Here is a 24,141-nt window from a genome sequence, read left to right as displayed (position 1 = left end):
TCGCATAGAATAGAGTTTCATTTTTTCGATAGAAAATTAAGTCTCTTTGAAAAAATCTATTTGTGTCCGTAAATGTAAGATAGAGTCAAGTCTAGTAAAACGGAAACGAATAATGAATCAATAGGTTGAAATAACTCTAAACACGCATAGCATCTTGCCTTTTTCAATTTACTCCTTTACAAAGTATTTTCAAATTTGGCGGCCAAAAATTTTCTGTTTTCCTTAGGACTATTACTCGCACCCTTAGGACTATTACTCGCCCCCTTAGGACTATTACTCGCACCTTTAGGATTATTACTCGCACCCTTAGGACTATTACTCGACCCTTAGGACTATTACTAATCAAGAGAAATCGATAAAAAATGTTTACCGCAATATTTAAAACGCAAAAAAATCGATTGTTAAGCCAACAGAAATCCTTTAGTTCAAAGTTTCGCATTTCTAATTAAAAATAGTTTTTACAGTGAAAACTGAAAGTCGGTTTTGCCATTAAATATTTTTAGAGAAAGCTCTTCCTTATAAAGCATTTGACGCCGAGCAACTCTGCCTTTGAACTAGATAGTTTTAATCGATTTGCCAGACAACACGGCAGTGAGCCGAAATGTGCATTTTGTGAATCTTTTTTCTGGGAAATTAAATAAAACGCAACTTAAATTTCTGTTGGCTTATAAAATTACAAAATTTGTACAAATGACGCGTCTGCAATCCTTGCAACTCGAATTGTCTAGTCAACAGCAACTTCGTGCTAAACGAAAAATTGCGTATACGCACTATGGCCCAAGTAAACAAGAAACAGTATGCAGCTTAACGGTTGCACTTGAAAAGCTTTTAAGCTTGTGAAGTTTAAAAAAGATTTGAATAGAAAAACAGGATTAACAAAAAAAAAATTATAAACGGTCTGATATTTGTACGTATATGAAGAAGTTAAAAGCAAATATAGAATTAAGCAGACCCTAATTAAGGAAAAGAAACGAAAACGGTTTCGGGATATGACGGATTGTAATTGATTGATTTGGACCATATGAGATATCCCAGAAGTATCTCATTCCTAGGATTGTTATTAAGAATAATAAATTAAAATAATAATAACATATGAATCTTAATAGCTTTGAGTAATAAATCCAATTGGAATTTGTATCAGTATTACAATCGATGAATGTCTAATTTCTTCATAGCCCAATTTGTTTTGTTTCGGCTGCTTTTCATTCAAAAAAGAGAGTAAATTGAGAGAAAGAGATTCCGAGAGATCGTTGCAGTACAAAGGTATTAAAATAATAGTTGATTACAAGCCAAAATATACATATATTTTATTGTTTTTATTGAGCATTCTCAGTGCAGGCTTTTGGGGTACTGCAGAGTTTTTACTCCCTCACACACCCCCAAACCCTTCCTTACCCACCCCACCCAATGTGTTTACAGAGAGTTTCATTTTGCATGTTCTCTTTGCTACTGTTGCTCCACACTCACTAAATATAGCCACATAAAAGAAGAACAACAACAATAACGAAAAAACAAAGACACACTCATACGCCCACAAACACACAACACACACAGAGAGCTGCATACACACAGAGGCCACATGCAGAAAATACAGTAATACCGAACTCTGAGTAGCAGCGATCCAACCCACAGAGCGACAGCGCGAGACTTGTCTCTCAATTGAACTAACGAACCCAAGGCAAAGAGTACATTCTCTCCAAACAGGTTTCGCAGCCCGTGAGCGGAGAAAATATTGACCAAAATTTTCAACATTTTCGCTCAGTCTGAATCTTTACTGCACGCGATCCAGAGCTCGCTTGCTTGCCCGACCGAGCGTACAAATTATTTGATGTGTTTGTGTGCCTAAAAACCTGCAGCAGATTTCATATTTCATTCCGTCAAAGAGGCGGATATACAAACATATACATATGAATCTGTACATATATTAAGCGGATATTCAGGTATGTCTGGTTTACCCTTATCGCTAAAGTAGCAAAAGTAGTAACCTGCTTCCAGCGATTCTTAATATTGAGAGACCCCACAAAGTGCATTAAAAATGTGTGTTTTTCTTCTTCATATCAAAAGAGGCGAGAGCAACCCCAAAAAATTCAAAACACGAGACAGCGAGAGAGAGAGAACCAGTGGCCCGGATAGGGAGCGGAAGCAAGCGACAATGGATGAGCAAAAACCCAAGAGAGAGTCATGTGAAATGTACTCTGACGTAAGTAAATGGAAGAAGAGAGCGATAATACTTAAGATAGTATATAGAAAGAACTATTGAAAAAGGTCTAAAAGATTGTTGTGCCTAGGCAAGCTATTCCCATTAGTTTAATCTATTATATTATATTAAGTATACGGTAATATTTCTCTTAGATGGTCTTTAAATTGTATGCTCTCTCTCTTATTCTCCATCTGTTTCTCTCTCTCTCTCTCTCTCTGTCCCTGTTTTATTCTCTCTTAGTCTACTTTAAAGTTCAGAATAGAGAGTAATATAGGGTCATTATATATGTTAACATAGTAGCTTATACAATTATCAGACATGTACATTTGTACATATATATTATATATTTCTAACAGCAAAGGAAAAGTTATTTGAAATTGGATTTTGAAACTAGATGGTCAAAAGATATAGATATGTATGTATCTTTTGAATATACGAATATTTAATAACATCATTCTCTCCCTCTCAATGCCCAGGATGATGGTCAGCAGCGCATTCGAAACGTTCTGACACTGGAGGAACGCGTGGAGGCCATTCGACAATATGATATTGTGCCCATGTATAGTAAAATCGCTAAAAACTTCAATTGTAGTTGGGAGCAAATCAAAAGCATCGTTTCCAATCGTGAACCGATCATGGAGCTCTATGAGGCAACACGCCGGCACTTGAAACGTCCCGATGCCAAATTTGAAGAGCTACGACGACGGAAACTCAATTTTCTGGGTCACTGCCTATACGAGTATATCCAGAGGGCACAATATTACCTACACACCGATATCAACGAAGAACTGATCCGAACGAAAGCCCTGGAGTTTCGTGATCTAATGGGTATTGATAATTTTATACCGAATAAGCCATGGATTAATCATTTTAAGGCTGCATATAATATAACGTTATCGAATCGTCAGATAACCATAACCCGCAAACCACCAAGATCGCTCGAGTTGCGTGACATTATGTCCTATTGCGGCAAACACACTTTAATGGCGAAAAATCTGGCCCACAAGCAAACCGAAGGGGGAACGACCGAAGTAAATTCGGATACTCTACATTCTCATGCCTCGCCACGTCCCTTGTATCGTACTAAGACTCTGGTGGCGACATGTAATCAAAATCAAGCCACTTTAGAAGAAGTGCATCAACGCCGCAAACGGAAAATTAGTTTTCTGGAAAAGGCCTTATACGAATATATACAGAGATCACAATTCCATAATCGGGGACGCCTCGATCTGGATAATTTGCGTACCGTGGCAATCAGTTTACGGGACATTCTGAAAATCGAGAATTTCTTTCCCGACAAGATGTGGTTCAATCATTTCAAGAGTCATTATAAGTTCAGCTTTTCGCAGGGCGTGCCATTGACCACACGTCGTGTGCCCCTCTCCCTGGACCTACGTGACATTGTTAGTTATTGTGGACGCAATGAGCAACGTGTTACCCTGGCTCAGAAAGCAGCAGGAGATGCATCCACACCCACTCCAACGCCCACACCCACAGCAGCCGCTGCATTTGTTCATATTCCGCTAGTAGAACCAAAGCCCGAGCCAGACAATGATGTTGAAGAAGTTGTAGATGATAAACCAGAGGTCGAGAATGAAGATGATGACGATGATTGCATAGCAATTGTTGAGGCACCAGAACTCATTGAAATCAAAGATGATGACGACGATCTGGAAACGAAATCCTCGCCAACAAAACGCAAAGCTGATGTCCCATCGTCTCGTGTTGCAACTCCAAAGATACAAAAGTTTGAAAGTCAAAGTAATGAAACACATACAGACATAGAAGAAAGTGGAAATTATTCAGAAAACAGCAGAGAATCTGAACTACCACGATCTGTGCAAAGTTATGACGATGCACTACGCCTGCTGAAACCACTGGAGGAGTTTGCTCTCATAGAGGAGAATTATCGTGCCATCGGATTGCTCACCCAGTTGGAAAAGATATTCGAAAGTGCCGCCAACAAGAGCATCAATACAAATTAGTCGCCAAAAATCAACTTGAAATCACGGATCTCGGCTAAAGGTGATGGGGCAGCTTTTCGCTTCTAACTAACCAAATATTTTCAAAATCAGTCGCATACTCGTACATACCCTAGCCAACTTTAAGTTATCCCAATTAATGTACATACACAATAGGTTATCTCACAATCCCTTAAAGACTATTCTGTATCGATTTCCAATATCGTTTTTACCTTGTTGAAATGTAAAATATTGAGTCATTAGTGAATTAAGAGAATAACTATAAATTTGAAAATCAAAAAGAATTTATTCCCTTTTTGCAACATTTAATTATATGGGACTGCTTACAACTCAATCCTAAATCTGAACCATTCTGCAAGATCTTTTTTCTAAACAGTTTACATCGGGCAACATTTTTCTAACGCCGGTAAACAATATGCTCAGATTTGATTAAAATATGGGACAAAGGAAAACTCTTGTGGCTGTTCAGTTTTCAATTCATTTGATAGAACTAAGAAAGTATTGCTCATGAAACAATTCGGTAATATAAGACTCGGGAAAAATAATGCTATAGGTATGAATTAATAAGATATAGTCTTCTAAGGCTTGTTAAAAAAACATTTTTGTTATAATAACATTTCTGTAAAACTAACATTTATGTTATATTAACAAGTCCGTTATAGTTACGTTCTGTTTTACTAATATTTCATTAGGTAAATATGTAGATTAAAATTTTCAGTTCAAGGAATTTAGTTTGAAATTACTCCTGGTCTAGCTTCACCATTATATCTAATCTGATAGGGTAACATTCTGTAAATTTAGCGTATTCTGTTAACTTGTTTGGAGGCCGCTGCCCGATCAGTTGATTTCGAAAAGTCGCCGCAATCAGACGCATAGTTTTTGTCTGCTGACTAACTAGTAATAACTAAAGTAAACTGTAACAATTTTTACCATTGGAAAATATGTATATCAATTTATAGGCAAGTAAGGCACTTCGACGCAATTTAAGCTTAATGATTGCTAAATTATATATTATTTTATTTTCTTTAAGATTGTATCCAAAGCTTGATATATAACAGCGATAAGTAGAAAGGGAAATAGAGAGGCAAAGCACCTGCTAACAATAACAATAAGTGCTTTAAGTAAATACAGGTAAGTGAGTAGAGATCAATATAACTAATGTAATTTGATAATTACTACTCATTAGACTGTGAATCGACTGCTCTGAGATTTTATTATCTCCACGTGAATATACATATATATCGAAAATTGGTAATATAAAGAAAATCTGCAGGGGTAACGCATAGAAATTTCTATAGACTTGCTTTGACATTCCATCTTGTATCTTTTTCAATGTCCAAATGATTTGTAGCCATATGGCTTCTTATGTTTAAGGAAACATTTAAATAAAACAAATTGTTTACATTATTTGAGGCCCCGGGGCCTCCCCTTATTCCAGAATTGCCACCTTACCCCGCTTCAAATTGGGTTTTATAATTTATCTCTCTCTATTCGTACCTTATTGGTCCATCCATCAAAATTGCTGATATGGAACAATGGTTGGGCAAAAAAAAAAGGCGCTTCTTTGTTACTTTTATACGATTTAGTTTCATTGCCTTCTTTTCTATTATATTATTTTAAGAATAATGAGGTTAATCTGATTGAGATTGAAGGAACAGCAGTTGCCTCCTCTCGGTTTCGTTTTATTTCGCTGCCTTTATTGTGTATATGGCATTTCTACGTTGATTACTTTCATTTTATCAGGTGATAAGTTTAACCATATGTCAGGATATGTAACGTGACCAAGCTGTAAGTATACATATATACGTGTATATACTTGTGCATGTTCAGGATACATAATCGCATTTCATCCCGCCACTCTCCGCAACAAAGACTCTACGCACAATCAACGCTAAAACTTTACGTTCGCCCTGTAAAACTTTACGCGCCCTGCCCATTTCAAGATGAAATGACCTGCAGCGCCGATGCCGATAGCGTTGCCTGAAAAAAGGGCATGGTGACGGTTGGTGGGGTGGTCAAATGGTATGGTGGGATGGCATTGTAGGGCAGGGAGAAAGAGCGAGAAGGGAAACTCTCTGAACGTAAAACGTGCGTCGAACAGAGCGCTGTAGGTGCTACATCAATTTCAGATGGATAAAGTAACCGCCAGGGTAGCCAGGCTGTGGGAAGCCAGCCGGTGAGCCAGCAGCAGTAACAGCAGCAACAGTCCCAGCATCCCAGCGAGGGACCTTATTTGGGGGGCTGTAGATGGTAGATGCCGTTGATGATGATGATGATGACGACGACGACGACGACGATGCGAACATACATACATGCGTACAGTCTCACAGTTAGATGGAGCTACGGTTACACAACGGGGCCATATAACGCTGGAAGCGGTGCTCAGACGACGACAACGACGACGACGTCGCCATCATCCGTCCTCCATTGTGGCAAAGTTTCGTTTTACGCTTATGCGCCCGGCAATCCAGGCAAAAACTTGCAACCCTCCACCAGTTCAGTTGAGTTCTGTTCTGTTCAAAGTATCAGAGGACTTTCATTTCAAGGATTTCCGACCGACGTCAAGCCCGTCAGTTGACTATACTCTCGTAAAGCGTAGAATAAACTAGATGTAGAAAACCTACGAGTGTAAAAAGGAGTGAAGGTAACTAACTACCTAGACACACACACACACACATACATAACCCACTACGTATGTGTGTTAGTTGGGGTTAACGTAACTTAACTGAACTGCAAAGAGGAACAGGATGTGGTGGGCCCCGATAAAGGTAGAGCAGAGAAGCCAACATCAATGCAACACCAACTACAACAGCGACAACAAAAATAATGCTCAGGACGCGTCTCTCTACTCAGGTTACTCGACAAAAAAAGAAAACACACACACACAAAAATGGGGGACGCACAAAAAAAAAAAACCAACTGGAATCCCAAGCGTGTTAAAACCCCGAAAGCAAAAATGTTTGTTATTGTCAAGGATATATAACAGGGGATATAATCTGTATATACGAGTATTCTATATGTATATGAATGGCAGGAAAAAAGTTATTTGTAACCGGAGCAGGGTAAGAGCCCTTATAATGATGATGTCGCCGATGATGATGATGAAGATGATTATTATGGGGTACAGTTAAGTCAATTGATTTGTCTACATTTCCTTTCATTTACATATGTGCAAAATACGATCGCAAATGAAGAATTGTATTAGCTGTATATACATATGTACATAAGGGAGACAAAACTTGATTGATGGGATGATGGAGCATCCCTCAAAATCATTGGATCTAGATTAGTTGTCCTCTCTCTGTCTCTTCCTTTCACTCTATCTTCCTATCAATTTATTGTATTTACTTTGGCTCTCGTACTATGTGTGTGTGTTTGTGTGTGTGTGTGTATATATGTAAATATCGATTCTTTCATCTCAGCAAAAAATATATATCTCTCGCAATATATAAAAGACCCGCACTCACCCAATCGACGACCCCTTTAATCATAAAATATGTTTAACATTTACCCAAACAGTCAGCCCAAACGACAAAGCGACCGACCTACCGAACGACCTCTAGCCAACCCATCTATAGAGGATGGCATTGTATGAGAACCAAAACCATAACTATTAAAACCCGAACAGCTCCGAAAAATGAAGCATACAGATATATATATATAAATATATATAGAGCTATGTATAACGAGATGTTTGCGATAGATACACACAGAAATGGAAAACGTGAGACTTGGACATGGTTGTGGATGTGGACAGACGATTACTCTTGAAGCTGAGGATGATTACAATGATAATGATGACGATGATGATGATGAAATACAAGATGAAGATGGTGAATGGTGAATGGCAGCGGGTCGAAACAAGTCTGAGTCTCTTTTAGATACTTTTCTATGGCTCTCTGTAGATGTAGCCTCAACATCTGTATCGACAGCTGCTGCTGTTGCTGCTACTTCTATTTTTTCTGATTTGGGTTGTCGGCCCAAAACATAAGCCTCTTGGGCTTTGAAATACTCCGATGCCTTCGTTGGTTAGTTCGTTCATACGATTCGTTTATTCTGGTCGTCGTCGTCATCTGATGTTGCTAGACTTGTTGTTGTTATGCCGACATCAACAACAACAACAACAAAGACGTCGACGACGACGACGACAACAACATCTTGGCATTGCTTCAATTCCATAGGCATCATCATCGTTGAAAACCCCAGACTATGGCAAGATGGCACTTGAGCATCGCAGCTCCAAATAGCAGTTCTCTCAACTGGCTTAGACTACTCCAATCGAGGCGCAATCTAGAGACAGGCAGGAAGCTGGGGGGTGTTCGGAAATGAAGGAGATGCGGGGTGAAACGGGGATAAGGCCCATAGCCATCGGGGACTATGCTGCTGCTGATGATGCTGATGCTGGGAATGATGATGATGCTTTCAGCTTTCAGTCATGCGCTGGAGATGGCCATGGACATGCTCGTCCGAGCAACCCGCACATTCGTATCGTATCCCAACTTCGGTTCATTCGTTTAGCTGGCACAGCTTTCGATAGATGCTAATCTATCTTTATTGTACAAAGATGTCGAGAGGATGTGTTGTATGTATGTACATACATACATACATATATGTATGTACCGAATGGGGGGGACCACAAAGATGGTCTGTCGGTTGATTGCGGATTCTCTGTGGTTAGCTGGCTGGCTGGCTGGCCACCAAAAACAGTCAATTCGCCATTCAGTCCCTCAGTCAGTCAGTCAGCCAGTGGGTCCGTCTGTCTGTCGTTTGGGGGCTGCTGCTATAAATACAAATCGTCTTTGGCATCGAAATTGGATTTTATTCGGTTCGATTTTGGTGTCAGCCTCAAATTGATGTTCGTTTTTATAGGGAAGCAAGCAAATATATACTTACGAAAAAGGTAAAAGATTCATTAGATATCATATTCCTTCTGCTATTTCCTAACCCCCCTGATAGCTAACCACCAACAAAGAGCAAAAAGCATAAGAGGGCAGTACAGTTGAGTTATGGAGATTGAACGTTCTGAACCTAGAGACAAAAATGAATTCGCTAATGGGATTACGAAATATCCCCACACATTGTATGTATATCCGTGTATTTTTTATTAAATTTTCATTCAATTCCGGAAATATTGGATCAGATTTCGTTAGATCACATTCGGATTATGCAAACCAGTTAGACTTTTGCTTACTAAGTAACAGATGCAAAGGCATGGCCAATATTGCGAAGAAGAAGAAAAATAAAACAAACTTGTTCTGGTCAAACGAGTCCAAAATAGTTTCAAAGTATTAAATATTCTCTTAGAGATGATAACAATAAAAGGGGTCTATGGTTCATTTTGATTTCATAGTTATTGCTATTCGAGGGTCGCACAAGAAGTTCAGTTTGTCAACACTCCGTTTAATTTCCACATAAAAGAGTACACAACCTAACACTATATAAAGATTTCAAAACAAATACAATTCACATTTTTCTCTCAACGAGAAAACAGTCGTCAACTTTATTCCTTACAAAAAGTTTACATTAACAAATTAAGAAATATATTCAGAGGAGTAGCAAAACAGCTTCCTTGCAATGGGGGCAACTTTTTTATCACAGATGCCTTTCTTTTTATTTCCTATCTAAATCCTTATTTCATCAAAACCATTTAAGTAAGCTTAGTCAAGGACAACATCGGTCAGAGCCACAAATCCTTGGATAATAATAATCGATGAATAATTAATCCATAGATGAAAGTTGAAATGGAAGACCAGTTGTGTTTATGTTAATTTTCATCTACTGCTATTTGTTGAAGAAATAACTTAACAAATTTAGCAGAAAGATATATTTGTAACACAAATAGGGCTCACCTTCTAAATTTTGCATATTCACTTTTCTGTAAACTGCCTCAAATGTTTTAAAACTTTTTGAAAGTTGTCAAGTTGTTGGGTTCAAAACGGTGTTGGTAATTTTGATAGAGCTAACTAGGTGACTTTCCTATAGAGAATATCCTACAGGACATTTAAAAAAATTGGTTTGGCGGTGATATTGGTTCATAGTATATATCAGAAACTATAATAAATGTTTAAAAAATTAATACCTTTTCCAACCTAAAGGATGTATAACTCAAATACTCCAGGAATATACCTAAACTTAGGTGGGTATATTCCGAAACAGAGGTAATCAAGCATTTTCAATTTCAGCAAGCAATCAAATGTAAATCCTTTAATAGAAGGAAAAATTCAAAATGTATGTATATAAAGGGGCCTCAAGATCTTGAGGGAAAGATATGCAAAATTATTTCCATTTGTGAATCTCCTGAATTTCCAGTTTTTCCAGCAATGCACACAGAAACACACACAACAACACCCAACATGCACACACATACAAATATATACATATATACACCTTCAAAATGGAAGCGACTATAAAATCCACACGGCTGAAATGGCAGCATGAGAGATATAAAACCCAGATATGGAAATGGCAATAAACTCGTAGCAGCATTGAACATACATAGACGGCAACGGGGGATTGGGATTGGGATTACTAAGTGTTGCGCTAGCTTCGACGCAAACAGCGACTGCGATGCTGGCGTCGCTGTCAACAACGAGGGCAACTGAGGCGAGAAGTAAAAGCAAAAACAACAACAGCAAAAGGGAAAAAGAAGAAGGCACAGAGGAAATTACGAGGAAAAATTCATGGAAGTCCCTATGGTACTTTTGGGTGCGACAGTCAGCGCACATAGATACATAGATACCGAATATAGCCACTCACACAACGTCAGACAAAAGGACAGACAGATAGACAATCGGTCGGACAGACAGTTCTTGGCTGGCATAGATGGACAAAGGGAAACGCTGCAGGCGGACATCTCGTACATCTCGCATATAGATTATTATAGCGTGCACTGAATAAAAGCGAACAGGGAAGATGCAAAAAGATACAAGCTAAGATACAAAAGATACAGATACTTGTCGTACCTCGGTTTTACCTTTTAAGTTCTCCCCCAAAAAAACCAAACATCAAGGGACCTGAAATCGAAACCACCGAGACCAGAGACCTAAGAGCAAAGATGACCTAAGGGCAGGGACATGAACAGGGAGGGACAGGGGCAAGCGCAACATCATCCAGCCTAGCCAGCTAGCTAACTACATATACACATATACATGCATATGTATGTGTATATATGTACATATACCATTCAAGATACATCGAGGGCAAGCCCCGGACATAATCAAAAAAGGTAATGGAAAAATACTATCGCTGTTTCATCGCCGTTTTGCGATGTTCTCGTTGTCGCTGCCGTTGCCGTTTGTTCTGTTCTGTTCTGTTCTGTTCTGTTCTATTCTATTCTATTCTATACTGTTCTGTCAAGTAAGGAATATGGGCATCATGAAATGGGGCAAGGATAATGTGAACAGGGACGGGCGCGGGGTGGTTAGGCGAGTGGGGCGGTACCGTGCTATGTAATGCGGGTCTCGGTCTTAGGGATTCAGTTCAATATAATACATAACCATAATAAATTCTATGACTAAATCCCCGACTCTGGCAGTTGCTCCCTCGCTATGGTAGAAAAAGGTCATAATAGATGAGCTTGAGTCTTGAATCTGGGAGGGAGGTGGAGCGGGTGGTTGGGCGGTTGGGCTGGAGGATGCTGAGGAGTGATTGGGACTCAAATATCTGTGTGCGTTAATGTGTCTCAGTGTGTGTGTGTGTGTGTGCAAGGTTCTCTTGGTCCTCATAGCAATAGCATTCAGTTTAGTCGTGGAAAAAGGCAAAAAAGGAAAGGTCATTTTCTTCAATGATTTTTCCAAAAGGTTGCCAAGGGCTTACCACAATCCCCGCTATCGTCCTAGCTGCCCCTCCGGCTTCCTCCTCAGGGTCTCCTCTTCTGTATGACCCCTCACTTTCTGACCTGGCATTTGAAAAACTTTTGCTTTTGGCTTTTCTTTTTCGGTTTTTTTTCTTTTTGGTCAAGTCAGTTCGATAGCTGTTGAGAAGTATATACCCAAACAAATGTATGTGTACACATGTATTTATATGTATGTATAATATAATAATGTCGAGTCATCTAGAGTCAGCTCTCAGCCCAGACCCAGACTCAGAACCAGAACCAGGCCAAAACTCGCAGACCCCAATCTTAATCGCAAAACTCAAAGAACTCAAGTGCTTCTTCCTTTTTTACACCCAATTCACAATGCACACAACACCCATCAATGATGCTGTGGTTTTATACCTTTTCCAATACTTTTGCTTTATGTACCTAAACAATATAAATGTACATATATATAAATATTTATATATACATATATATATGTATATATATATCTATTCGTATAAATCTGTGTGTGTGTGTATTTGACCCACCACCAAAAAATCATCCACACAATCGTATCGAGAGATGGGCTACAACCAACAACAGAGCGCCGAACCCAAACTGAGTGTTATCCATTTCTATTTCTCTCTTGTATTAAAACTAATCCATCAAATTGCTTTGGGCGACCCACAACTACAACGATAATGGGTTTAACTACAACACGTTGTAGCTATTGCTGCTTATTGTTGTTGTTGTTGTTGTTGTTGTTAATGCTTCTGCTTCTGCCGCCTTTCTTGTTATTTCATGCGAACGAACCCGAACCCGGGCAACAGAGCCAGAGCAATACTTCAAGTAACAGATACGTACAATACAACACTCCTACATATATATATAGGTACATATGTATATATACATATATATATATAAGCACACATCGTAGTGGTATCAACTTCTCAGCATCTTTTTTAGATACCTCTACTATGTATGTTGTTATTTTATGGAGGTGGTATGGGGAAGGCTTATGTTGTGTGTGTGTGCGTGTGTCTATCCATCTGTCAGTATTGGAATGGATTTTTCACTCTGTATACAATCAAAGTTTAAATTTTTGTTCAGCTCCAAACTCATATGAAATTTACTGGATCCCATAAAAAGAACTGATTTTGCGAACCAAATTTGATCATCAGATACGAATGAAAATACATACATACATACATAACTACATACACTGGCTTATATGGAAGTATGTTTGGAAACGTGTTTAAATTGGCTTAATGGCCGATGGCCGATGCCCCATGCCGAATGTTCATATTTATGGTACTATATTCAACGAATCAGACAGTTGTGGGAATGGACCAAACCCAAAACTCGAAACGCCTCTACAAATCTATGAGTCATCTAAATCCAATAAAACCTATAATGCCGAATACATGTACACACTCACTTTGAAATATTAATTAGAGAGACTACATATTATCTTATAAGACTGACTGCCTAAAATAAACCCAATAATAATAATACATATCTATAAATAGCTAACCGATTGGAACTTTCGTCTGTCTGTATATATTCCCGGGTGAATAGATACCAAAATTTCAAATGCCCAATGTCAGAACCCAGTACCAACACAGACACTCTCACACACACACACACACACACACACACAGTTATATACACACATACATCATCGGTAGACAGAGAGACAAGATGGACGGAGGGACGAACATTTGGATAGCTACATAAACTAACCGTAAACTCTTCTATATATATAAGTATACACACATAACGGGCTTTACGATGCCCAGAACCCAGGGTAAAAAAAAAGGCAGAAAAACCCATCAGAGAAACGACTCTATATACAAAACGCCCCAGTCCTAGTTTCAGTTTGAGTTTCAGTTTTCGAACATTCGAACTAACACCAAATCACCCCAAAATGTCGGATGACTTCGGGTCGACAGACGACGACCCACGACGACGTCGACCACGACCATCGCTACCACTAAACATTACCACCACCACCAACCATTTAGCCACCCAGCCACCTACCCATCACCCCCGCAGACATTCTGTCGCAATGTTGTTGTATTTGCTGCTGCTGCTGCGGCTGAGACTGCGACTGCTTCTGCTTCTGGTTATTTGCTTTGCACGTCTGACGTCGCAGTCGCCGTTGCCGTCACTGTTGGCGTCGTCGTCGACTTCAAGAGGTGTTCTGCCGTCCTTGCCTTTGCCTTTTGCCTGACTGCCAGCCATCCAGCCAGCCTGACTGCCTGACTGACTGCCTGCCGACTGGCTGGCCTGGCTTGCCTTACCATTTGCTTGCTCGGTCGGGTTTTTGGTTTTGGTTTGGTTTGGCTTGGCTTGTTTGGGATTAAATATTTCCTATAGATGGGAAAAACGAGTCGGTCGGGTCGGTCGTCGAGTCGCTTGGGCTTGGCGGCGTCGATGTCGGTACGTACGTTACGTTTACGTACACTCTGCTCTGTGTGTTATTTCACTCTGTGTTGAACATTCGTACGAAACGGTTCTCGCGCAGCGCGTTTACTTCTTATTTTTTTTTACGTGTTGGTTTTTTGGGATTCATTCCAATTCCCAACTCTTGAAGTTTTCTTCTTTGTGGCCTCGGAGAGTCTCTTCAGCTGTTCTCCCCCCTCGACTACGACTTGAATGTCGGTCGGTGGTCTTAAGTGATTTAGAGCCCGTTGGCCTCTTGAGTATTCTATATACATGTATATAGATTACATAGTACATAGGATTATATAGAGATTACTATCTATCTATAAAGCGGCATCCTAAAGAAGAAGGTTTATAAACGATTTTTGGACTTTAAGCGGATATATAGCTTCGGCGAAAGCGAAAGAGAGAGAGAGACACCTGCCTGACTGACTGCCGTCTTTCAACCTGCTGCCTCTTTCAAGTGAGTACCACTGTGCGAATGTGTAATGTGTTTTCAGCTTTGAATGTAAACAAACGGGGTCTTGAGATTCTGCCGCTGCTACAGCTACTGCTCCTGCCACTGTTTTATGTTGACGTGTGTGTGTGTGTTTATGTGTGTGCGCAATTAAAAAAGCCGCAGCGTCGCAGCATCGGCATTTGCATGCCACAAGCGCAACGGAAGCGGCAAATATTGGAGCCGAGCCGTAAACGTAAACGTAGACGTAGACGTAGCCGGTGTCTCGTTGCCAATGTGTGATTGTGATTGTACTGGTCTCGCCAAAAAGGGTGGGGGTGGGGTGGAGTGTCGGGTTTGTTGTCCATTTTCTGTGTGCGTGTGTGTGTGTTTTGTTTGTTTGTTTGTATTGCGTTTGTTTTTGTTTGACTGATAGACTGCGCGCCAGCTGCGACGTCGACGGCGTATTGTTTGGGGTTTGTTTTTGTTTATTTGCTTTTCGCGGCTCGTCTCTCCTGTGCGTCTGACTCTCTCTTCCATGCTCACCTCTCCCCCACTACCGTTCTCTCTCTGTTTATGTGTGGTTGTGTCTGAGTGTGTGATAACAGGACATTGACTGCTGATTTGGCGCCAATTGATATGACCTTGAAGATGCCTTCTATGCAAAACACAAAGAAAGTTTAAAGGACGTTATCACTAGAAACGCCAGGGGCCATTTAATTTTCTCTCTTACAACTTGTCTTATCTTTCCGCAGCAATTTGTGGACAACTTTGAAAACTTCATTTGCCATCTTCACCCTCTGAAATTGTGAAATTTGAGAATGATCAAAGCAACCCTTAGGTGTAAAGTCCTTATGAAAATTGTCCAGGTAGCCTTTTCACAGGATTTTCTTTTCAATAAAACCAGAGGACTCGATATTCCTATAGTAGGTTTTGAAAATTCTTTATGTTTTATGAATGTCGTGACATTGATATACATACATTCCGGGGGGGTAAACCAGTGAACAGGATGTCAGATTTTGCAAAAAGGAAGTGAAATTTATTCATCTATTTGACTTGGCGACGAAATACAGTAAAGTCTGCATACTGCATTATGTGTCGTATGAATTTATTATACAGATATTAAACTGTATTTGAATATAGTTAGTTAATACACATTGCTCAGGACGCCATTTTCAATTGATCTGACTCTGTTGATAGATTATCAAAAATATATTTCAGTCGGAAATTGCTAATATGTTTAAATATCTCTATCTTTATTTTGGCATTTGCCTCATAAATGCGAGGGTTGTTCAAAAACAAAGTTGAACAGGCAGATACGACCTGAAAGGGGGTGTATTGGCCTGATTTTTGCAGTACTGTAACCTTTCTCTATCTCTCCAACTCACTCCATCTATCTCTCTCTATCTTTTTCTCTGTGTGTGTATGTGCTTTTATTAGTTTTATTGATCGACCCTCATTATATACTTTCGTATGTATGTACATTCATACAATCCCAAAAGAAGAAGAATATTCCCATTGTATGTTGCCTTTCGCTTTGCCCTAACACAACTGAATGGTGAATATAAATCTCATCAATCAATCTTTAGCCAATAAACTTTTTAATCCCTGCAAGAGCAACAATGTATTACGATATTGTTCGTTATTGCTGCTTCCATTGAATGGAAAGCATCGCAAAAAACACTTGTCTAAAGGTGTGACTTTGCCACAGAAATGCATGATGAAGGGTGTACAGTACTATGTATGTACATAGTACATATGTACATGCATACATGTATGTTTATATAGATATACATATAGATTTCAAGCTAAGAGAGAACTGCTAAACAGAGGGTCCTACCAAATACTGAGGTAATGGGGCACGTCGATCTTAGGAGATAGTCATAATAAATTGTGCTAGATTTGTTGCCATGGAAGTTGCAACTTGCAACCGGTTGGTTGCCCACATTGTAGTTGTTGCAGTTGCTGCTGCTGATTCTACTGAACCAACGCATCGGTTCCAAACAATTATTCAAGTATACTTTCAGCATTCTTTCGTGAATTTCGTATTTGAAGGAGAAAAATCAACCACCTTGCAACTAAATCTCAAATCGAATGATGCAACAAACTCTTATTATTCTGTTGAGAAAATGACCATTGGGTTCGTTGTGTATGTATAACATATTGTATGCTTACTTCAAAATGTACACCAATTCCAATTTAATATACTCACTCGAAGCCCCCATACCAACCGAGAAATAAAGGTCCAAACTAAAACCAACCAAAAAAGCAAAGCCAAAGCAAACCACCTTGAACGAAAACGCTGCCAACGAGAATGCATGAGAGATATAAGATAAATATCCCCCTTACTCATACCCCATAGCTACATAGCTTATATTCATGACGAAAACCAATTGCAAAAATTACCTGACATCGTGAACCGAACGAAACCTAAAACTAAAAAACCATTCTCAGTTCATTCTCAGCAAAAGGCGTAGGGCCAGCACGTTAGAGAGAGGGAGAGAGACAAAAAGAGAGAAACTGAGACCTCGGAGGCAGCTGAAAAAAGACTTAAGTGAACTGGAATTGGAATTGTGGAATGTTAATTCTCCGTATCATCGAAATAAAAAGAACAAAAACCCAAACTCCGTCTCAGTGGTAGGTATAAAAATAGTTGGTAGAGCAGAGTTCTAGGCAAAACATCAAACAATGGGGAAATAGAAAGATATACAGATACAACGAATACAAAAGATACCAGATACCAGATACCAGAACCTGAACCGAACCCAAATGTCAAGAAGTGACGCTGCTCTGAGCCCCGGGACCAAGAACAACAAAGTTAAGGCTATGCCAACATCATCATGATTATGTATGTGTCTGTGTGTGTGTGTGTTGGGAATGATAATGATGCTGCAGGAAATTTCACAAAAGTGGAGAGAAAGAGGGAGAGAGAGAGAGATATAGGCAACCATTTAGGGCAGACCCGAGGGTGATTGGCGGCTGTTAAGGTGGAGGGAAAGAGAATATTTAGGGCAAAGCGCGGGTGGAAGGCAGAGCTAAAGACGAGGGACAACTCTCGAGGCGATTAAGATAAAGTGCCAATCGATATATATATAAGGGAAAGAAAGCCAAAACCAGGCGAACGCGCGAGCTAGCTGACTAGACTCTGACTCTGACTTTGCTGCTGCTCGTTCGCTCGCTGGCTTGCTCGTCATCATCCCAACTAACAGAGCTCTCTGTGTGTATATAGAGACCCATAGTCATAGCCATAGCCCATAGCCCATAGTCAGAGTCGAGTCGAGTCGAGTCAGAGCGACATAAAAGGAAATATAAAACCATTTATAAAGCAAGTCAGTCAGGGGAGATTTGAATTGGAATTGATGGTGTAGTGCACTCGACTATGTCGCTGTCTCTGTCTCTATCTTGGCGTCTATATATGTATTTTGTAATTGTGTGTGTGTATCTCAATCTTCGTACACGAAGCATAGACGAAGCGCAGTCGCGTTGTGTGTCAAGGTGCGAGTATCTTTAAGATGACTATGGAAGGGTTTTTTTCGACTTGAGAGTTTGGGTTCGGGGCTATGAAACTTTTCTTAACTGGGGCTGCTGCTATTTCTGCTGCTTCTGCTGCTGCTGCTGCTTCTGCCATGTTTCCGGCGCAAAAACTTTTGCCCTGAAGGTAAAGTGAACAGCTGGAGAGATAGATGGAAGGGACCACAAACAGACAGTGAACCACCCTTAAAAACTAGTCAATATGAAAACGAACAAAGCACCTGAAAGCACCCGTCCTTTCCCCCATCGCCTCGTACCTCATCACGTTCACCTTTTCATCTATAATCAATTTTGTAAATCCCTGTCATCTACATAATACATAAATACATAGTATATATACAAATATACCTATATATAGAAATTCATCGTCGTTGTCGTCGTACGTCAGAATCAAAAAGTTCCTAAGAGTGGGGGAAACACCGGAGCCGAAGCCAAAGCCGGATTTTAATTGAGCTTGTTTTCTTGGCCCGATTTTCGAAAGAAAAACGGACATGCTTGGTCGTATTAAGTCATCTTAAAAATACTGTGCTAACCCAAAGACCGGCTTTGACTCAGTTAGGCAGGTGGGTCGTGACTCAGCGGAGAGTTGTATATATACATACTTACATATGTACATACACGCAGCATATGTACATATATATCTATGTATATCTCGTGTTGCTCTGTCTTTATAGCTATCTCTATCTGTATCGCATCATTCTCTAGAGACAAAGGCGTACATATTTGGGATTATGGTTTATGGGTGAGCTGGAGGAGCGGCCAAGTGGTTCATGTTCATTTTAGTGAAGCGTCTCTGTATCTGAATCTATCTATCTAACTGTCTGTATCTGTGTGTGTGTGTGTGTGTGAACGCTCTCTGATATGGGCGTTTGGATGGCTCATAATACAATATATATTTGTAGATGCAGCATTTGGCTGTACGAGAATAACTGGACTGGTTCTGGAAACGTATCGATTTCTGAAGGCGTACGCATCGTTGACTGAGCAGCGCTTCAAAAATTTATCATAATTTTTTATGGGCGTCTGTATGTGTGTGTACGTACACACATAGATACATGTGTATGTATGTACATATGTATGTATGTGTTTACACCTCTTAGCAGGGGCATTAAAGTGGAATGGGTGCTCTGCTTGTCGTATTATTCCTCTTACATACATACATATGTAGTCGAACTTTCTTAAGTGTCTAGTTACTGTGTGTGTGTGTGTAGTTTGCAGATGATATACATATGTATATGTATGTACTTTAAAAGACCTCGAGGTGTTTCGTATCCATACATACATATGTACATATACATATTAACATCCATGTATGTACATATGTACATAAATATTTGTCTATATTGGGCTGATCGCTAATTTATATGAATTTTTTCAGGCCATATTAAAAAAAATTTGCAATTTAAGACTCGTCCTGGTTTAAAACGGATTTAATTATCAAATAATTTCGTAACAATCAACAAATAGATTCTCAATTCGATCGAATAGTTTCGTTTTTCTTTTAACTTCCCTTTTGAAAATCGGGTGATTTTGAATTCCCGATAAAACTTTGTCTATATGTGTTCTCCAATAAAATATTAAGAAGAAACTGTTTCCCCTTGGCGATTTTTAATTTGTTTTTAGCAATCAATTTGTAGAAATGTATACATCCATATGTACATATGTATATGTATATGTATATTAATGTATAGAGAATATACTTTTACAGTTTAATGCGTCATGTGTATAACCGAATCAATAAATAAATTACTCTTCCATAGAAAATTTCTTATAAATTTTGTTATTTGTCCTCTGATAATTGTATTTGATTTTTTAATTAATTTGCATGACGTAGTTGAAGGGTAAAAATGTGGAGAGTGGGTTTTCCGTTAATATATAATATTTGAAAAAAAAGAACCGCAACTTGAGAACTTTTTCTGAGAAATACTCAACTGGCTTCCTGACAGCTGCCAGGGAAAGCTTTATGTTGCCAGTCTTACTTGCTCGCGGCATTAAAGTGTTAACCAACACTCTAAAATCAAAAAACCGTTATAAAAAAGAAAATAAATCAAAAGCAAAGAAAAATATGTATGTATGTATATTTGTGTGTGTGTGTGTGGTTAATAGAATTCAACAATGTATGTATGTATTTCATTTTCAACATTATAAATGCACATGTATTCATGTACTTACATTTATTACGTAACATAGGTTGGTCATACATACATACATACATATGTACATATGTATGTATGTACATATGTTTTATTCTTCTTCGTCTTCTTCTGCCTCTATTTCGTTTTGGAGTTGTTGAATAATCTTGGCAAATTCATTTTGTAGATGCTCATCTACACAATTCTGCAACATGTTCTTGGCCTCGATCTCGGGCAATTCCATAATCCTCTCCAGCATTTCCCAATTGAACATCGAACTAAGCAAATTATATTTTACGGCCCTTGCTGGCACGCAAATATCAAATTTGCGTGTTGTCCAAGATGGTCGAAGACGTGGTATGCAAATGCGATTAATTATGATCTCATTGTCATCCGTCTCATTGAGATCCACCAGTGGCTCCGGCTCAAATTCTGATACCGGCAAAGAATTTGTGATAGGGTTTCCTTTGCGTCTTTTGCGAGGTGGCGGTGGTGTCACAGGTCTGGAATTTGATGTTGGCTGGCGATCGATGGGCTTGAATTTGTTCCTCCATTTCATTTCCAATTGGTAAAGAGCCCAACGATCGGGTCGCGACAACTTTTGGTTATCATTCTTCGTTAGTGCCTTTATTGTATCCTCGATCACTTTTTGCGAAAATTCTTTAGATTCCTTCAGCCATGTGGCATTTACGGGAGGTGTTTTTTTTTTTTGGCGGCATTATCAAATTGAGACTAAAGTAACGTAAGTTCTTTTTTACTGACGCATCAAAACATTTGGCGCAATCTGGCATCACCATTAAAGCCAGATGGTAAGCACGGCAAATGCAACGGGATTTTGACAAAGCGCAAAAGCAAAACAAACAAACAAGAAAATAAATTTAACTTTTTTATTCTTATAAATATCCAGAAATTAATGTTAATGATCTTAAATTTTGTTTTTTTTTTGCAGTAAACTGGATCAGTGGTCGGCATTTTAAAGTTTTAAGTTAATTTTTTGTTGTTTTTTTTTTTTTTTTGTTTTTTAAAACGTCGTTTTGGCGGGGCATTAAGCAACGCCAAAGCAAAGATTCATCCAGAATTCGGAACATAAACAGCCACTTTGCCGAAATGCCGACCATTCGGCGATGCTGCATTATCGGCTGCCTGTCTAATTCGCGACAGCATCCGAGCATGCAGTTCTTTGCGTTTCCCAGGCCAGAGAATCCCTACCACAAGCTGTGGAAGGAGGCGTGCCACGCCTCACTGCGTCGCATTATCCCATTTAAGAAACCCGTGGTGTGTGCCCTGCACTTTGATCCAAGTGTTTTGGGTGGTCGTCGCCTGCAATCGAATGCATTGCCAACATTGCGCCTGGAGGTGCCCTCAAATCTGGAGGCAGTCGAACAGCAGGCTATGGTCGAGGAAATCGAGCGGAGTCGCAAGTGTGCCTACATCAATGCGGTGGTCTACGAATGGTTGGTGCGGGCCAATATCAATCCACAGCTGCGAGGTAGCATCACCCATGGCATGATCAAGGACAAGGCGGACAATGCGCGCCAGGTGATAGGCAGCACCTCGTTCATAGCCGACAATCGTTGGTTGAATCGGTTTCGTGAGACGCATTTGCAGGGCTTTGCCCAGAAATTGGCCACCAATCAATTGAAACCCATGGGCACTTCCTTGTGGATTCCTGATATTGTGCAAGATCTGCAGCATTTATTCCCACCAGCCAGTGCTGAGCGTGTGGCCAAGCTGGAGGAGATGCCAGAGCAATATATGAACTATATGCAACAATATGGCGAATACGAGGAGGACGAAGACAGCATGGATCTCAAGGAGCAGCAGAGCTATCAGGAGCAGCAGCAGCATTTTGCCCTGCAGCAGCAACATCTGCAACAGCAGCAGCAACAGCAACACCAGCAAGGACATCCCATGAATCATGCCTGGCCGCCGTATCCAGGTCATCCACCACATCCTCCTCCCCATCCAGGGTTTGCCGGCTTTAATGATTACTACTTTGAACGACACCAGCAGCAGATGCAACAGCAAATGCAGCAGCAACAACAGCAACAACAGCAGCAACAGCATCATCATCAGCACCAGCAACAGATGCAACAGCAATTCCCCCCGATTTCACCGGCACAGAGAGAGCCTTTCCAGCCGCAGTTGCCACCAAATGTTCCTCCACAGCGGGCCAGTCCCTTCCAGCCCGTACAGTTGGCCAAACGTCCCAAAATGGAATCTCCGGATGATGATGAAGTACAGGAAATCAATGCCAATGCCGCCTCGCCCCTGCCTCTGGCCGAATCTACGCTATCCACGCAAAGTATACGCATTTCCAGTCCAAATGCAAAGGAGCAGAACAACAACAATAACAATGGAGGACGCGACAGTGCCAGCAGTAAAGAAAACGCACCCAAAGCCAATGGTGGAGGCATTAGCAGCGGCAAATCCACTCCAGCCCTTTCAAATAAGGGCCAAAACTCACCGGTCACACCAATCGTATCCGCGCCAGCCTCGCCAAAGAAGACCAGCAGCAATGGTGGTAGTGGTGGGGCCAGTACTAGTTCCAATGGACATCCCTCTCCAGAGCCCGCAACGCAGACAGCAGCAGCATCCGCCAGCAACGGCGCCCTGGCCATTTCGAATGTGCTAAAGGAGCTCGAAAGCTATACCCAGGCATTGGAGTATCTCAAACCTTTAGAGGATTTCGTTCTGTTCAAGGAAAACTTTCGTGCCATCGGCCTGCTCTCACAGCTGGAGTTGGTCTTGCGCAAAGGGGACAAAGCTACGCTCATCGAGGGCTAAGTGAACGAAGGAGAACGAGTGAAGCCCAATAAAAGTGGAGAGATATATGAGGGATAATTGACAAACACCAATGTGATGAATTATATTATATACAATTAAGTTTAATTAATCAATAATTACAAGGACAGACTAAACAGAATCTGAACTTTAAACGAGATTGAAATAAAAAGTATTAATTTATTAATTTAACAGACACGTAATCTAAGTAACTAACGTTTATCACTGGAGGATCCCTCCTTGGGAAGTTCTCTATTCCAGCTTCTCCGTATGACTGCGTACATGTCGATACAAAGTGCTACCATGGGTATATTTCTTTGGACAATGGGAGCACTTGTATGGTCGATCTCCCGTATGGGTACGCGTATGAGCATTTAAGTTGAACAACTTCTTAAAGTTCTTTGCACAATGGACACACTGATAGGGTCGTTACCCCGTATGGGTACGCACATGTTGATCAAGAGTGCCGGATTGTGTAAAGGTTTTCGAACAATGTAAACACTTGAACGGACGTTCTACCGTGTGGATTTGTATATGTAAGTTGAGTATCCAACTATGAGTGAACTTCTTGGAGCAATGAGGACACTTAAACGAACGTTCCTGATGGATAAGTGTATGTCCACGAAGATTATTTGGCTCTGAGGAGGCTCTGGAGCAATCGAGACATTTAAATGGTCGTTCACCGGTGTGAGTGTTTATGTGGTAACTAATGAGATGCCTTCAAGTTTGCTTGGAACAGTGTGGACACTTGACGCGACGTTCATGCCTAGCCAGAACTAGTCTTCTTCCAGCATCCAGTCCGTTGTATCTTCATTAATTTTATTAAAGTC

At 40.2% G+C, this 24,141-nt stretch overlaps 3 protein-coding genes across 6 annotated transcripts in view; 2 read left to right on the top strand and 1 right to left on the bottom strand.

Annotated features, from left to right (window-relative positions):
- Positions 1–4,529, top strand: part of LOC137578844 (uncharacterized) — a 128,182-nt gene extending 123,653 nt beyond the window's left edge. The window contains exons 1-4 of one of the 4 annotated variants that reach the window (XM_068292445.1): positions 1,688–1,940; positions 2,065–2,200; positions 2,677–2,745; positions 2,962–4,529. In XM_068292445.1, coding sequence (XP_068148546.1) covers positions 2,153–2,200; positions 2,677–2,745; positions 2,962–4,185 — 1,341 coding nt within the window. In that variant the 5' untranslated portion in view covers positions 1,688–1,940; positions 2,065–2,152 and the 3' untranslated portion in view covers positions 4,186–4,529. Of the gene's footprint in view, positions 1–1,687; positions 1,941–2,064; positions 2,201–2,676 lie in introns of those variants that run through there. The other 3 variants (XM_068292442.1, XM_068292443.1, XM_068292444.1) reach the window with 3 other exon arrangements.
- A 9,974-nt stretch (positions 4,530–14,503) lies between these two features.
- On the top strand, positions 14,504–23,503 carry LOC137578843 (nuclear transcription factor Y subunit beta). Its single transcript, XM_068292441.1, has 2 exons — positions 14,504–14,891; positions 21,477–23,503. The coding sequence occupies exon 2, from the start codon at positions 21,635–21,637 to the stop codon at positions 23,312–23,314; it is 1,680 nt and encodes a 559-aa protein (XP_068148542.1). The 5' UTR covers positions 14,504–14,891; positions 21,477–21,634; the 3' UTR covers positions 23,315–23,503.
- On the bottom strand, positions 20,640–21,086 carry moon (moonshiner). The gene has a single exon (XM_068292911.1). It carries the CDS (start codon positions 21,084–21,086, stop codon positions 20,640–20,642), a length of 447 nt encoding a protein of 148 aa, XP_068149012.1.
- Positions 23,504–24,141: the final 638 nt, after the last annotated feature.

Source organism: Drosophila tropicalis, unplaced genomic scaffold (assembly GCF_018151085.1).
Source record: "Drosophila tropicalis isolate 14030-0801.00 unplaced genomic scaffold, ASM1815108v1 contig_694, whole genome shotgun sequence".
In the NCBI taxonomy this organism is placed as follows: Eukaryota; Metazoa; Arthropoda; class Insecta; order Diptera; family Drosophilidae; genus Drosophila; species Drosophila tropicalis.
Note: the sequence above shows the minus strand (reverse complement) of the source record. Positions and strands in the feature narration are given on the sequence as shown.